The sequence below is a fragment of the Rhododendron vialii genome, chromosome 4a, assembly GCF_030253575.1.
Source record: "Rhododendron vialii isolate Sample 1 chromosome 4a, ASM3025357v1".
NCBI lineage: Eukaryota > Viridiplantae > Streptophyta > Magnoliopsida > Ericales > Ericaceae > Rhododendron > Rhododendron vialii.
Genome location: NC_080560.1, coordinates 34,720,630 through 34,737,922, shown reverse-complemented (window position 1 = coordinate 34,737,922; position 17,293 = coordinate 34,720,630). Strand labels below are relative to the sequence as shown.

Below are 17,293 nucleotides of genomic sequence, written 5' to 3'. Positions count from 1 at the left end.
AGAAATACATGTTTTTCTTGTCTTTTAGTGTGCTTATCGTATAGCAAGACCGTTGAAACATATAGACAATTTTGTAAGAGATTCCAAATAGTGAAAAGGGGTAAATCGGGTCCCACCCAAGCTCTCTGTTTTTTTGCAAGGGTCCCACCCAAGTTAAAGAGAGACAACAAAAATACTCACTTTGCTTGGATGGACTTTTTGAGAGTAACTCTCAACTCTCGGCACAGTTTTCAATAAATCTTTCTCTCTATCTCTCTCCACTCATTACCACTCCAACTCTCAAAAATAACTTTCTAAAATCTAAACCAAACAAAGTGACTACCTCTATTTCTATTCTTGTCTCTCGTCCTATATCAATTAGATAAAAAAATTAATTATAACTTTTAATTGATACTATTATTTATATATACAATAGAGATCTTATTTAGTATATTTTGATGAGTTTTTTAAACGATTTTTAAAATCACCTAAAAAATTATAGATTGCGTGTGAATGAGTTTGTGTGTGTGAGTGCTTGTAGTTGTAAAATCACTAGCGTATGCCCGTGTCTAAAGGCACGGCTTGAACAATCAATACACAGAAATAAATACTTAACTCTTGTGCAATATATAATTCAAACAATCACCACACACAAATTAATATTGAACTTGAGTGCAATATACCAATCATTGTCTAAAAAATTCAACTATGCGATAAACAATAAAGAAACAAATCCATTGATACCATTTCAAAAAAAAAAAAAAAACCATATCCATTTATAAACATCATAATCCATTGGTTTTCATTTGAATACATTAGGAAACCTTCATTCCTTAATCCAACAGTTATAACTTTATCACTAAGTACGATCGAATGGCTGAAGATGCATCTATGTTTGCATGTGTAGACATTTTGGTGAAAAATTGTTCTGTTTTATAATATAGATTGCAAAAATAACTACTACTGCATAGAATTTGATTACTACTAAAAAAGGATACAGGTTCGAATATCCTAGACGCTATCAATCCTTACGATGTTAGTTAATAGGAGTTTTATCCCGACTTTGATGGGCCCTGCTGTTGGATAGTCGAATAGGTTCTCCAAACGCTAATCGAAAATTCTAATTCTACACTCATTTACACACTCAATAACACATTCACAATCACAATAGAGGTGGGTCTCACATACACCGGGTATGTGTATGTAATTGGGTGTGTAAATGAATATGATGGTAGAATGATTGAACACTAATCACGTGCGCGAAAACTGATACCACATAGTATTAAATTGGGGGATGGTATGTATCCACCCACCAAGCATAGTAATTGTACCCTTCGAGACTCTCAATTAATGCATTTTTCCCCATATTGTTCTAATTTCATCTTTGATATCTTATAGTTAATAAAAAAAAATCACCGTTAAAAAACAAAACAAAAAAAATTAAACTATAGATCCAACCATACTCCTCTCCCATGAGTCCTACAGTGTTATATGTATGTGCGAAGGGTGCAGTTGGACATGTGGTATGTACCTAATATTTTCCCAATCATTCTACCTCCACACCCACTTACACACCCAATTACACACCCACACTCATAATAGGGGTGGAGCCCGCACATATTACACACTCAGTGTGTGTGGGACCCACCCCTATTATGAGTATGGGTGTGTAAGTGGGTGTGTAGATGGGTGTGGAGTTAGAATTTTTCATATTTTCCATCCCCACCAAAAAAACAGAAAAGCTACGTGCACAGCAGCTGCTACACAGCAGCTCTGCACAGACCCCGTTTTCTCCGGCCTCGGGTCGCGCAAAAATGATCGGAGCCGCTCATTTTGTTCAAAATATGTCGTTTAAGGTCTCTGTAAAAAATGAGCTTCGTTCGATATCGTTAGAGGCGTTAACAAAACACCCAAAATCACTTCAGAATTTAGGGCTCCGATCATTTTTGCGCGACCCGAAGCCGGAGAAAACGGGGTCTGTGTACAGCTGCTGTGTAGCACTGCTCCCAAAAAAAAGCTGGGCAAGAAATCCCAACTGGCAGAATGAATTGACATATGCTGCAAAGCCAGCATGCGGCCTTCTCCACTAGACTCTGCTAAATATTTGTACAGATTACACTGATGTGGGGCTGAAGTGTACGTATGGACGCCCATTGGCCTGACCTAAAAGGAGTGGAATTACAGAACTGCTTATTTGTCCTTTTGCCTGTCTTTTTTACTAAAATTCTAATAGTAAGGAAGATTTATGGGAGCTGGGGGCTGCTGTTCCCTTAGGAGCAGCAGCGCGCTGCTGTTCTCGAATTCGGGGTCCACTCCGGTTTTGTTTCGATGATCGGAAGTGTTCACTTCGTAGAGCTCATCGAGTACAACAACTGTGCAAAAAATCAGCTTAATTGGATATTATTAAGTGCCTGATCGGAACCTTTTTATCTTGAAAAGAATGGATCCGAAACACTGGATCAAATCCATAGTAACCCATGGACCGAGAGTTATATCGGTTCTGATCAGATACTTAATGATATCCAATTAGCTAATTTTTTGCATAGTTATTCAACTCGACAAGCTCTACGAAGTGAACGCTTCAGATCATCAGAGCGAGACCGGAGTGGGCCCATAAATGGGCACAGCAGCCCCCCGTATTCAAGATTTATAGGTAATTCATTTCTGCGAATTCAAAAATAATACAGTACTTATTAATGTCTGTTGGAGTTAATTTTTTATAGGGTTCCATAAAATAATATTAAAAAATTTATGAATATTTTTCTAAATTTTTGTAAGACCCGAAATGGGCCCAAACGCATTTTTTTTTACGTGGTTCCCTGAAAATCATCCTTGCGAATAACAGGCTCGTCTTTTTACTAGTAAAAGATTTCAACATGTTCCTCCAAAAAAAAAAAAAAAAAGAGATTTCAACCTGGCCTTTTTTTTTTCTTTTGATCCGCAACCTGGCCTTCATTTCCCTTTTTTTGAGTACTTTTGTGGAGTAGCCAACGGTGGTGGACCTTATGATGTTTAGATAAAACTAGAGGTGGTTCATTGCAACTTGTGTGGCAATGGCACTTGCTGCCACTATAATGGTGTTAGTACACATTGCATGTGGAATGTTGAAATTTATCGTAACATCGGTTAATTGTCACATTGAAAATTGGTCTATGAGTTTGGACGGCGTCTTTCCTCTTTGTCAATTAATTGAGTGGAATGCTTTAACATTGTGTATGAGCTAGGACTTCGTAGCTTTTGCCCATTTTATTTGGACTATAGTTGCATTTTATTTTGTTGTGATTTGTATGTTCATGATTCTTTACTGACCTCTCCACGTTCGAGTTGGGAGCGCACGTACGGGGAGTATTGAATTCTGTTTCACATCAGTTTATTATCATATTGAAAACTAGAATACAAGCCTTGACGACTTTTCCCTGCATTGTCCGAACTAGTTTATGTGCTCCACTAATCCTTGGGACCATAAATCCACCTTCCACCAGCGCAATAGTTACGTGGTGTAGCACAAGAACTTTTCCTGGTAGACTCATATCTTAGGGAAAATGTACACTGTGATATCTTCATTCAATCACGAAAACCTATCAAGAAAACAAGGCAAAGCCCATCCTTGATGGAGAAAAATAGAGAAAAAGCTAGAGAAGAGGCCTTACATCAATAGGTCAGTTGTCTTAATATTGAGCTCTAATTGTTTATCTGGGCAGTTTGAGGCCCTCACTTGTTTATAGGGCTTTTTCTTTTGTTTATCCAACCCTTGATTGGATTCTCTCTCTTTTTCATCCTCAATAAAATGTTACTTTTGTCGATAAAAAAAAGAGCCAAGTCGAGTTTTGTCGCGCTCGAGCTCGGATCATTTACTAAACGAGTAAAAAATATGAGCTTGAGCTCGGTTCAAGCCTTAACGAGCAGAGCTTAGTCATTTACTAAACGAACTTCTTTAATTGAGCCAAACCTCCCCTAATGAGCCAAACTTTTTTTGAACGAGCCAAGATGAGCTGAAAACTCGATATTGAGCTCGGCAAGAGCCAAGCATCAACGAGCGAAGCGTTAGTGCTTACTTTTTTCCCTTCTGCTTGGAACTTTAAGGTAGAGAAAGGAAAAAAAAAAGAAAAATTAAAAAAATTTCCCTTCTACTATTTGGTTGGAAAAGAAAGATAAAAAAATAAAAAATTCAAGTTCAGTACATAGTAATTTTTTTTCCCAATTTTCCACCAATTTTCCTTTCCTCCCCTTTCCTTTTCTTTTCGTTAGTTTCCAAACAGAGCCTCAAATTTGTCCTTTCCAAACGGTAACCTATACGCCCCCTTTTAAACCAAAGCCTACCCAAACTGATGTGTTTCCCTTTCATTGTTTTCCCTTTGATGGCCTCCCGCTCGGCCTATGGTTGGTTGGTGAATATCGGAGCTAGGGGGGATATACGAACGAAATTGGTCGAGTTTGAGCTTGAGTTCGTTTGTGAAAAAGCTGATTTGAGATGTAAGCTTTCGAATCAAGCTCGAACAAAAACTACTCTTGGACTCGTTCGACTTATAATGCTTAGAAAATTGATGCTACTCGAGATTGGCTTTATTAAAGCTCGTCTGAGAATGGGGTTTCTGTCAAAATCAAGCCTAGCTTGATCATACTTTTTAAAGCCAAGCTTTAATAATCAACTGTTCGGCAATTCAGTTCGTTTATCAGCCCTAATCGGAGAATCAATCTCGATGATCTATCTTCCCTGGTTGTTCCGTCTTTCTTCGGTGTCGAGATGGGTGGAGAGGGTGGTGGCCAACAGTGTTGGAGGACGCTGGTTTGGCGGCGGCTGTGGTGGTTCCGGCGTGGGAGAATAGGTGCGGATTTTAGGGTCTTTGCTCTTTGAAGGTAAATTTAGTGGAAAGGACAATTCCATTTGTTCAATCGAAGAAGGCTTTTCTGAGGGTGGACTGAGACGGATTGGGTGTACATTTAAAAAGCTCCGCCCTTGATCCCACAAATTATAACCCCAGGGTAGAAGGGCAAGCGTTTTTTGTTTAAGTATGTTCAAGAAACTGATTTTTAGATTTAGCTCCTTGGGACGCTGGTTGTGGTTTTTTAAACGTCTGATTGTTGGCATGGATATGTTTTTCTACTTAGAATCTGGATCACCTCTGAATGCCTTGATTCAGAAAAAGAAAACAAGTTGCAACTTGCAAGTGACATTATTTGGTCTTTTGTATGATAGTTATTGATGATGTTCAGGTGTTGACAGCGTAAATATTGGTTGGACAGGTAACATATCCAAACATGATGGAGTTTTTCGAAAGTCTTGGAGTTGAGATGGAGGAATCTGACATGTCATTCTCGGTGAGCTTAGACAAAGGTCAGGGCTGTGAGTGGGGGAGTCGAAATGGTTTGTCGAGTTTATTTGCACAAAAGAAGAATGTTCTGAATCCATACTTTTGGCAAATGATTCAAGAAATTACTAAGTTCAAGGATGACGTTTTGAGGTAAGTATGAGAAATAATTTGTCGTAGCATCCATTCATATAACCAATTGTTGAGGAGAACTGGAACTTACTCGTCATGAAAAAGAGATGGCTAATGCTATTCCTTGCACTTCTGTCTAACTAAGATTTTCTTTCCCTTGCATGAATTGATCCCTGGTGGGTGAACTAATGCTATTCCTTCTTTTCTCTGGTTGCCCGTCCTCTGTTTAAAGAGATGGCTAAGCCGAGGATTCATCCCCTAAGTTATTTCAGTCGGGGCATCAACCCTAAACCCTAAACAGGTTGACTACAATGATGATGGAGATAGAGTATTGGTGACAATTAAAATTTTTTGGAAGAATTACTAGGAAAAAGAATGAAACGGATTTCAGGATATAGTTGCTGAAAACAGAAATATTGAGCAATGTATTGTCATGTGAAAAAGTTAGAGTTGGTCATGCACCCTAAATATACCAGCCAATGTTTTTAAATTTTTGAATATTGACTCTGAATGGTGTGATTGACTCTCATTGAGTTGGTGAGATTTTGCTAGCGAGTTTCACTGTCGCAAAGCAAGGGCTTGAGTTCAGTGATCGATCATTTTCCACTGAGTTGGCCAATGCATCTTGTTATCTACATTCTCTGTTAAAATTTTTGAAGTACTTGGGCGGAGGTTCAACTTCAACCTATTAAGGTTGAATTTACACTTACACCCACAAACCTATTCTCAAATGCTAACTCCTCTCGCTTTGGGACGTATGTTTTCCTTATATGTTTTTTCTTTTAGCTCAAGATATGTATTCCTTTTTTCCAGGTACCTTGAAGATCTCGAAAACAACCCTGACATTGACCGCAACGAAACACTGGGCCATTTCATCAAATCAAGGAGTTACTCTGACTTATTTCAAAATGCTTACCTAGTGAGACTTCGTTTTGTCACATGCTAAATGCTCTATGTCAATGGTAGTAATATAATACTGACCAACAATCAATATGTGATCTTCAAATTCTATAGGTTCCCATTTGCGCTTCAATCTGGTCCTGCCCTTCAGAAGGTGTAATGAGCTTTTCTGCATATTCTGTTCTTTCATTTTGTCGCAATCATCATTTGCTTCAGGTACATCTGCTTACAAGGTTGCGTCAGAGGATTTCTAGGTGTACCCAATGTGGGATGTTCAATTCATGTGCAGAATGAGCTTGTCATGTCTAACTATTTAAAGTGTTCCTATGGTTTGTTTTACTCTGCCCCACAGCTCTTTGGCCGCCCCCAATGGCTTACAGTCAGATGGCGTTCACAAGACTATGTCAATAAGGTGATGCAAGTATTTTCAAAACACCTCAACGGTGGACTTAGTTGTTATAATCTACTCCCTTTGCCCATATTGCTGGTTTTTGACTGGGTTGCAAACTTTAAAGGTATATATGTATAATGCGCCCAGATTCAAATTAAATGCACTATTTTTTGGCATGAACTAGGGGTGAGCATGGTCCGAATTAGTTCGATATTATAGTAAACCAAGAACCAAACCAATACTTACGGATTATGAATTTAGAGAACCAAACCAACCCACAAAAGGCATAGAACCAAACCATTAAAGTACGGTTCGGTTTCAGTTTTAAACCACGGTTTGTTTCGAATTAAGCTATCATTTTCAAAAAATATTTAAAGTACTTAAAGTTATGAAGATAAATTAAAAGAAAACTTATATTAAAATCAATTTCATTCAAATTATCAAAACACATTAACATCAACCATCTAATTAAGAGTGAAATACCATAATTGCCTCAAGTCTTGGTAGTGAAGGAATTATAGGAATAGAATTTAAGGAAATTTAGGAATTGGGCGGTGTAAGTTGACTGATCTGGTGATCCTATGTGCTTTTTGTGTATAATAAATTAATAATCATAGAAAATTAGGAATGGGTAGTGATATATAGAAGTTTAATCTAAATTATCTTTGCAAAGAAAGAAAACTAAATATTGCGGTGAATTTAATAGGATCAATAATTGGAAAAGTAGTTGACTAAGGCTCTCATATTTATTTGGTGAATCATAGTTAAATCCCGTTATAATGTATATATATGTTTATATGGTTTGGTTGGTTTGGAACCATAACCGTGAACGTGAATCCACAAACTAAACCATATAACGCGGTTTCTAATCTTTTTAAACCATGACCAAACCATATTACTAAAAACCCGAACCAAACCTTTTGGTTTGAATTAGTTTGGACTGGATTCACAGTTTGACAGATTTTTTGCCCACCCCTAGCATGAACCCTTTGTTTCCGCTTTCAAACATTTGTTGCTAGTTATAAGGAAGAGTTCTAAAATCTGACAAAGTTTATACTGATTTTAAAAATGGACATACATTCTGAAACATCCAAATGGAGTCGATGACCAGCATTGTGGAAGTTGGAGAGTATAACTATGGTATGGTTATTACATGTGAAAGCTCATATTGCTTATTGCTGATATTATGAACGGAAAACAGGTTAGAGAGCAGTTGGAGAGTAGAGGTTGTCATATAAGAAGTGGTTGCGAGGTGCATTCTGTTTCGCCAATTGATGGTGGTGAGTAATACAATTATGGTTTTAGTTTTGTTTTGCTTGGTATAATTATCAAATAACACAATTGTGGAAGTAATTTTCTGATATTGAATAAGGACCACAATAGTGGTATAAATACAACATTCCTACAAGAGGATTCTATGGAAGATTTACAGGTAATGAGGCACTAATCAAGCCTAATATTACGCCCCTTAATTACAGTCAAATATACACCATAAACACATGTGCTATATCAATGGAATCACATGTGCTATATCAGTGAATATTCACTAATCCTTTCTTAATATTAGTGAATATTCACCAACTCTTTAACTCCCCTGATATTATAACAGTTGACTCACGCCAACACCACCCCTCAAGTTGGTGCGTAGATATCACACATGCCTAACTTGCCAAGTGAGTCAAGGAATGGAAAACTAATAATTCCAGCTTCAAGCTTCTCTTTGATAAAATGTCTAAAATGTCTATCAATCTCCACATGTTTAGTCCGATCATGTTGGACAGGGTTATGAGCAATAGCAATGGCTGACTGGTTATTACAATGTAGATTCATTTCCCCTTTTGGTTTAAACCCCAATTCAGTCAATAAGTTTCTCAACCAGAGCAATTCACATACCCTAAATGCCATACCCCTATATTCAGCTTCGGCACTCGACCTTGCTACTATGGGTTGCTTCTCACTTCTCCAAGTCACAAGATTACCATCTACAAAGGTGAAGTATCCTGGGGTAGACCTTTTGTTGTCAGCTGAACTTGCCCAATCAGCATCAGTATAGCCTTCAACATTCAGGTGACCATGATTAGAGAACAATAGACCTTTACCTGGAGCATACTGCAAATACTTCAATATGTGATCTACAGCATCCATGTGAGATTTACGTGGGTCATGCATGAATTGACTCACCACACTCACTGCACATGCAATATCTAGTCTAGTATGAGATAGATAAATCAGCTTCCCCATAAGTCTTTGGTATCTCCCTTTATCAGTATGAGAGGCACTCAAACATTCAATAACTTGTGGTTTTGCTCAATAGGAGTGTCCACTGATTTACATCCAAGCATCCCTGTCTCAGATAATAAATCAATGAAATATTTCCTTTGGGATAAGAAAATTCCATGCTTTGATCGAGCTACCTAAATCTCAAGAAAACACTTAAGGTCTCCGAGTTGTTTCATCTCAAACTCGGAAGATAAATACTGTTGTAACCTAGAAATCTCCTCATGATCATCACTGGTCACCACCTATCATCCACATATATAATCAAAGCAACCTCTTTTGTGCTTCAAGAACAAAGTATGATCTGAGTTACTTTGTTTGTAACCAAATTTTTTCATAGACTTGGTGAACCTACCAAACCAAGCCCTTGGAGATTGCTTCAGCCCATACAATGCCTTTTTTAGTTCACACACCATTTTTGTCTCTGAGTATTCTGGTATACCGGGAGGAGGATCCATATACACTTCTTCAGCTAGATCTCCATGCAAAAAAGTATTTTTGACATCAAACTGGAGGAGTGGCCAATTCCGATTAGCTGCTAATGATAGAAGTACTCTCACAGTATTAAGTTTAGCAACTGGAGCAAATGTTTCATGATAATCCTCACCATAAGACTGTGTATATTCTTTTGCAACTAGCCGAGCTTTGAATCTCTCAATACTCCCATCTGCGTTGTGTTTAATTGCGAATACCCATCTACACCCCACTGTCTTATTTCCCTTTGGTAGATGAACAAGTTCCCAAGTATGATTCTTTTCCAATGCTGCCATCTCTTCTGTCATAGATTTGGTCCATCTAGAATCTGCCCAAGCTTTCTACAATTTACTAGGAATAGACACAGAGGATAATTGAAGTACATACGATGCATATGACTTGGACAACCTATGGGAGGATATATGATTGTTTATGGAATACTTAATTTTAGCTTTGGTATCTGGGACATATTTAGATGGTGATTGACCACGATTAGACCGGGGTGGAAGATGCTATCGAGATGGTTCAGAATTAAGATCAGTTGTATCAACTAAATCATGAATATTAGAATCAACAAGAATATGGTTAGGTGATACCTCTAAAGAGTCATATGGAGAAGATTGGGTTAGTGGTTCTGTTGTAGAAGTAGGAGATAATGTACTATCATGGACCGGATCTTCATAATCATTCGGAGAAGATTGGGTTAGTGGTTCTGTTGTAGAAGTAAGAGATAATGTACTATCATGGACCGGATCTTCATAATCAACTGAGTCAGCTGGGTTTTCATTGGAGGGTGCCGGCTTTCGGAAGATGTATTAGGGATTTGAAACATTTCAAAGAATCCTATATCATCACGATTCTATACTTCTTTCCTGGTCTCCCCCTGAAGTGAAGAATCGGTTTCTGTACTTCTTCCCTAGTCTCCCCCTGAAGTGAAGAATTGGTGATCCCGTTTGAGTAGTACAGTGTGTGTTCATGGAATGTGACATCCATGGAAACATAAAACTTCTTGGTAGGGGGATGGTAACACTTGTAGCCCTTCTGAGAAGATCCATAGCCAACAAAGACACATTTTAATACCCGTGGATCAAGCTTGGTTTGTTGATAGGTGGGTAAATGTACATACGCTACACAACAAAAAATACGAGGCTCCAACTGAACAACGGAATGAAGCGTGCACTGATCGGATAACACATCCAAATGCCTCCGAAAATGTAGAACTAGACAGCTGAACTCAAGGCTTCACCCCACAAGTGGGAGGAAACATGACCGCAAAGTAACAGAGTTCGAGCGACTTCCAAAAGGTGGCAATTTTTGCGTTCTGCAACTCCATTCTGTCGAGGAGTATTAGTACAAGATGTCTGATGAAGGTTACCAACTGAAGTCATAAATTCAGTCAATTCCTTTTTAACATATTCACCCCCATTGTCGGAACGAAGAGCTTTAATGGACACACCAAATTGGGTGAGTATCATCTGATAGATAGAGCGAAACACAGCACATACATCACTCTTTCGTCTCATTAAATAAATCCATGTCATTCTAGTACAATCATCGATAAATGTAATGAACCACTTCATCCCATTATGTGTAGAAAGAGGAGCTAGACCCCAAACATCCGAATGAACTAAGGCAAAAGGAGCTTAAGCTTTATTATATGTGAATAAAAAACAGTACGATGGCTTTTCGCCATTACACAAGTTTCACAAGCAAACTCTAAAAGATGACAACCATTAAACAAAGATGGAAACAATCGTCTTAGATAACCAAATGAGGGATGACCTAGTTGTCTATGCCGCATCCAAATCTTTCTCTTATGGTGTCGCCCATAGCATGAACCAGTGCGCCGCCATCTGATTGTTGTAACCCGTCATCCAGATAGTACAAACCTCCTTTCTCTTTACCACTGCCAATCCTCTCCTTGGTATGGATGTTCTGAAAAATATAGTGAGTAGGGAAAAAAGTGATGACACAATTATGAGACTTGGTTAACTGACTAATAGACATAAGGTTACAGTTTAGTGATGGGACAAATAAAGTATCAATTAAAGATAAAGAAAGGGACAAAGACACAATACCAATGCCGACAACTGGAGAGGAGACACCATTGGCATTAGTGATGACTGATTTTGAACAACTAGAGGATAAATTATTGAATACATAGCGATCACAAGTCATATTATCAGTAGCACCTTAGTCAATTATCCAAGCACTATTTCCAGTAAATAAAGGAAGACTCCGAGTAGAATTAGACATACCTGACTTGGCAACAAATCCGGAAATAGTGGCTAAGTTGCTCTTGGAAGTCGAGCTTTCAACCTTGGGATTAGGAGCCACTGGAGATGATGTTTTACCCTTCGAATGCCATTCAGGATAACCATGTAACTTGAAGCAGGTCTCTATAAAATGATTATCACCATTATAGTGAGTACACTTACGAACGCCCTTTTTTGAGTCATGGGAGACAGATTTCGAATAGACATAACAACCCCACCATCACTTGGTGTTATATTGAGCATAGCATCTTGGCGATTTGCCTCAGCGCAAACAATGGCATATGCATCCTGTAGATTTGGCAGAGGTGCAGTAGCAAGAATCCGACCACGAACCCCATCCAAATGAGAATCAAGACCAGCCAGAAAAACATATAACCGTTGGGAGGTAACCATTGTAGTATATCGCTCAATATCTCGGGTACATTCCATGGTACAAGGCTCAATAGCATCAAACTCCTGCCATAATTTTTGTAGTTTTCCAAAAAAAGAAATAACAGAACCTCCATTTTGGCGAACAGAGATTACCTCAAAGTGTAAGTGTAACTGATAGGCTTTTGATGCATCTTGGCTGATCGAATATGTTTGTTTAACCGCCTCCCATATTTCCTTATTTCCTTTGCTGTAGCCAATCGAAGAAAGAGAGATCGGATGTCCTTTGTCATTGCATCAAAAAGCCAAGATTTGACCAAGTAGTTTTCATCCTCCCATGCTTCATATTCCTCCGACTAAACGTCCTTTGGAGCAGCCTTAGTACCTGAAATAAAACCACAACGTTTTCTCCCACGGATCTTATTTTGAGCGTTCAAAGACCACTCTCAACATAATTGGTACCATCAAGTGGTTCCAGAGTGATTCGAGAAGAAGTTCCGTATATGGAACCCAGCCGATATAGTAGTAGATTTGTTCTTTTTTAGAGAATCACCACTTGCATCAGTCATAGTGGTAAAGACACTAAAAAAAAACTTCGCAGCGGAATGGTATGAACAGAAAAAGAAACAATTGTGAATACAGGACCAAACTTCAATCCCTAGGGTGAAGAAGAGGAGATTGAAGGAGGCTCTGATACCATATCAAATAACACAATTGTGGAAGTAATTTTCTGATATTGAATAAGGACCACAATAGTGGTATAAATACAACATTCCTACAAGAGGATTCTATGGAGGATTTACAAGTAATGAGGCACTAATCAAGCCTAATATTACTCCCCTTAGTTACAGTCAAATATACACCATAAACACATGTGCTATATCAGTGGAATCACTAATACTGATATTAGTAAATATTCACTAATCCTTTCTTAACATTAGTGAATATTCACTAACTCTTTAACTCCCCTGATATTATAACAGTTGACTCACGCCAACAATAATGTACTTGGGACAATATTATGTTATATATTTGACATGATTTTTGTACACAGGTGAATTTGCAAGTTGTAGAGAATATGCATTTATAGATACTTGATTACAATTTTTCAGTTCTGATCTTCTTCTGTTTGGTCCACTAAAGCAAAATTACACGATTGTGGATGAAATACCAATTTTCTGAACCTTGTGTACCAACTTCAGCTGAAGAAAAGCTATAGGTGCCAAAGGGTTGATTACAAATAGCAGTTTGAACTGTATTGGTGCAGCACAATTGTTCGTGTTTGGTTCACAGTTTTTTGTTCACAAAACTGCACAAGATAGCTGAAACTTCTTCCACTTTAGAAACAAGAATGGAGCGAAAAGTTGTACAAGTTGAACTAACACCGGAACTAGTATGTATATTGGTAGTACATAGAGGTGTGTTTGGGTTATACGCAGAAATAAAACCAGGCTAACCAGCTGTGAAAATTGCAGTGTTCCTTGGACAATAGAGATTGTTGAATATTGCAACTAATAAGATGAAGATGCAAGGAGTAACATTCAAGGAGGGACCATGAGAACTACTTGCGTATAGTTAATTCCAAGCTTGGTTATATTTGCTGAGAATATATAAAGCCCCTGATTCAATGCACAATTTACATGTAATTGAAAAAAAAATGAGATCTGGTAGTAGTGAGATTAACTTGGGACAAAAGAATCAAGTGTTGCATTGTACCTGTTAAGTATGAATTAAGAAGAGAGTTTGACCTGGTTGTATTATACTAAGCAATATGTCTATCAAAGTGGTGATGCAATCTAATTGTAAAGGTCCAAGGAATTTGAGCAGGTTGCCTCATAACCTGTCAAGATGGTTCCCAAGAAACATACAATGGATGCATAATGGCCACCCATGCTCCCGATGCTCTTAAAATCTTGGGAAGACAGGCAACATGTGATGAAACCAGAATACTTGGGGCTTTCCAGTATGTTTATAGGTATTGTCTTTACTTTCTTGTCAACTTTGTATTGTTGTTATACGGTCTTGGGTAGAACTCAACCTTAGAAGCTAGCTAAAGTGAGGGTGTTGTCACGCTTATATACTTCATAATCATAGTTGTCAAAGGTGAGGCGAGGTGCACCGCCAGCGCCTTGTTGACCCCCAAGCGAGGCGACTAGAAAAAGGCAAACAGAGAGACTTAAAGAGGGGAGGTGCACCCCCAGCGCCTTGCTGACCCCCAGGCGAGGCGACTAGAAAAAGGCAAACAGAGAGACTTAAAATCCGAGACTTCTCCTAGCCGGAGCTCTAATACCATATTACATGGTCTTGGGTAGAACTCAACTCCAAAAGCTAGCTATTGAAGTGAGAGCTCGAATACCATATTACATGGTCTTGGGTGGAACTCAACTCCAAAAGCTAGCTATTGAAGTGAGAGCGCCCTCACGCTTATATACTTCATATTACTTTGGTACCTAGGCGATGTTGGACTTAGTTTCACATTATCATCTCATAATCAATCATCTTTGACTCTTTATGGCAGTGATATTTTCCTTCATCATGATAAGAAGTTTATGCCCCAAAACCCAGCAGCGTGGAGTGCATGGAATTTCCTTGGAACTATGGACAAGAAAGCTTGTTTGACATACTGGCTCAATGTGCTCCAGGTGTCTAACAGACTCTCCTCTCTCTATACTTGTATGTTTGCTCAGGCTATATTAATCCATGTTGATACTTGTTTAAGGCTTTTGAAGTCTTAGTTAGTACCTAAAATTGACATGGAGAGACAAGCAATTGAATTTCTGCTGACAACAAATGAAGTGATTCCAAAAAAGTTTGGACCACCTTGAATTAACTGGTACTTGAAACTACCCAGTATATTCATCAAGTTTGACCAAACAAGAGACATGTTGCATGAAGGCAAAACATGTCTCTCTTTAACCTTCAACCTTTTAACTGCATAGCTCTTATCTCCACTACGATAGTTTAATACGGTTGTTGTTCCAGAAAACTGTGGCAAGTTACCATTCTTATATTGTTGAAACTAGCAAAAACGAATATTAAGAGCATCTCGACTGCTTTTTGCCAAACTTTGGCAAGGGCAGGAGACTTTTACAAGCCACTGGAAGTGCTCTAAGAGGAGTAAGATAAGCTCAGTAGCTCAGTAATTGAGCAGTGAAAAATTGATAGATGCATCCAAATTGTGTTCACTTTCGAGAAGTTCCCTCCAAATACAGAGGTGACAAGTCATGATAATGGAATGGTGACTTCATGCCAGAGACATTAGTTAAAGAGGCACGATGTTGCTCTCATATTTGAACGTTCTGTGTGAAATTGTGTTTGTCAGGCCCTCTCAGCCTGGGGACAATTTATTCAACTACGAGAATGCTCCTGTCTTAATCATGTTGTTCAGATGTATCATACGAAACACATCCACAAATAGGGCCTCTCTTCAAAATTCGCTCTTAACAGAACTAACAACTTATAAAGTTGAATGTCCATATAGGGTAAGCATATGGGCATACCCTGATGTGAATCACAATTAACAGGAAGCAGTAAGGCTCATTTCTTAGATGAAACACAACCTCGTGTTAGTTTACCCTTGTGCTGAAAGCTTATACCGACTATAGCAAAATTTGTACAAAGTTGGCCTTGTCACTTTTCTGATCGGCAAAAGAGAAAAAGTGGGCCTTATCATTGAAAGCATGAAAGATTGAGTTTACTTCATCTTCAGTAGAATTGCAATGTGATTTGGTGTCTACAAAAACATGAGCTGTTTCCTGTAATCATCTTGTTCAGTTGTTGCATAACCTCAATCTTGCAGAATATTCGCGAGACAGAGCTACCTTATCTGGTTACTCTAAATCCTTCTTGTACCCCTGATCATACACTGCTTAAGTGGTCAACCGGCCATCCAGTCCCATCAGTTGCTGCATCAAAAGCATCAATTGAGCTTGATCTTATTCAGGGGAGGAGAGGAATATGGTTCTGCGGAGCATACCAGGGTGAGTCTTCTATTACGGGGAAAAAGATGTGCATCTAACACTTACTTGAATCACAGATTATTTCTCATATTTGCTAAAGCCTGGAGCACATTGAATCACAACTCTCTAGATTTATTAAAATACATGAAAATGAAACTTATATTAGAAGACTTACAATCTCATCAGTCCTTAGTGCAAGAGAAATCCTGATTTGAATATTTAAGATCCGATTACGATATACTTGAAATTGCTTTAGTGATTGTTTGAGAATCGTACTAATGTAGAATTTGTTAGTACAAAAAAAGAGAGGGGGGAATCAAACCATAGAGACTAGAACAAATTCCTATTGCTTAAGAACTTATTTGGATATCAACTTATGGAAACTTGAATTGTTGTAGTGGTCTGGTGATTGAATTTAACGAAAGTGAATAGATTTCTATTTGAGTGAAGAAAAAGAGACTTAGGAATTCAAATTTACCACTACCCTTGTTACAGGATATTTGAAGTTATTGTACCAATCTTGTAATTTAATTAATTCATGTTGCCTTGATGTATCATAGCTTATGGTAAAATCTTCAAAGATGATCACGTATTGGTGAGTTGGACTTGATCCATCTTCAATTAGAATGGGTTTATCTACACTGAACTCAATTCATTTCTCACAACCCATCTTTTCTTGGCTGACTCATCCTAACTCACTTGTGCACCTAACATTATTACATAAGAATTAACCATGAAAAAGAGAAACAACTATATAGTATTGTACTTGAATCAATGAAAAACCCTTGGTAAAAAATTTTCAGTTATGTCCAATCACCAGATACAACTAATCAACCATGAGATATAGATACTAGAAAATGAAACCATATATACTTGTTCAAGGCTTCACCTGCATCCTAAGAGAAGCGTTCAGTTGGCCCTGGTAATGGTGGAGGTTGCCATGGATTCTTGGTCTTCCTTCTCTGTCTTCTTATTCTTTTCCTCTTTGTCCATGAAACATCTCTCCAGCACTTGTAAATCTTATTTTAGTTATGAGCAAACTAACGTGTTCACATTTAGTAAAAAGACTAGTTAAACTTTCTAATAATGCTACTTTATCAAATCTTCCAACACAGGCAAATGGTTTGCCTCTTGGTCATCGAGTTCTATCCAGCATAGCAAGGATCATGTAAACCTGTGATCAGCAGTTTTGGTTTAATCTGATCAACTAGTTTTGATTTGGTACTA

At 38.1% G+C, this 17,293-nt stretch overlaps 1 protein-coding gene across 8 annotated transcripts in view; it reads left to right on the top strand.

Moving 5' to 3' along the window:
- The window catches only part of LOC131322860 (uncharacterized), a 37,999-nt gene that overhangs the window by 2,396 nt on the left and 18,310 nt on the right, over positions 1–17,293 (top strand). For 4 of the 8 annotated variants that reach the window (XR_009198980.1, XR_009198981.1, XR_009198982.1 and 1 more), the window contains exons 3-10: positions 5,224–5,441; positions 6,234–6,339; positions 6,435–6,536; positions 6,673–6,732; positions 7,913–7,991; positions 13,935–14,082; positions 14,626–14,749; positions 15,907–16,087. Coding sequence is in view for 5 of the 8 variants with exons in the window: in XM_058354392.1 (XP_058210375.1) it covers positions 5,224–5,441; positions 6,234–6,339; positions 6,435–6,536; positions 6,673–6,732; positions 7,913–7,991; positions 13,935–14,082; positions 14,626–14,749; positions 15,907–16,087 (1,018 nt within the window). In the remaining 3 variants the exon portion in view is untranslated. Of the gene's footprint in view, positions 1–4,329; positions 4,971–5,223; positions 5,442–5,472; positions 6,114–6,233; positions 6,340–6,434; positions 6,537–6,672; positions 6,733–7,912; positions 7,992–13,915; positions 14,083–14,625; positions 14,750–15,906; positions 16,088–17,293 lie in introns of those variants that run through there. The other 4 variants (XM_058354393.1, XM_058354395.1, XM_058354396.1 and 1 more) reach the window with 4 other exon arrangements.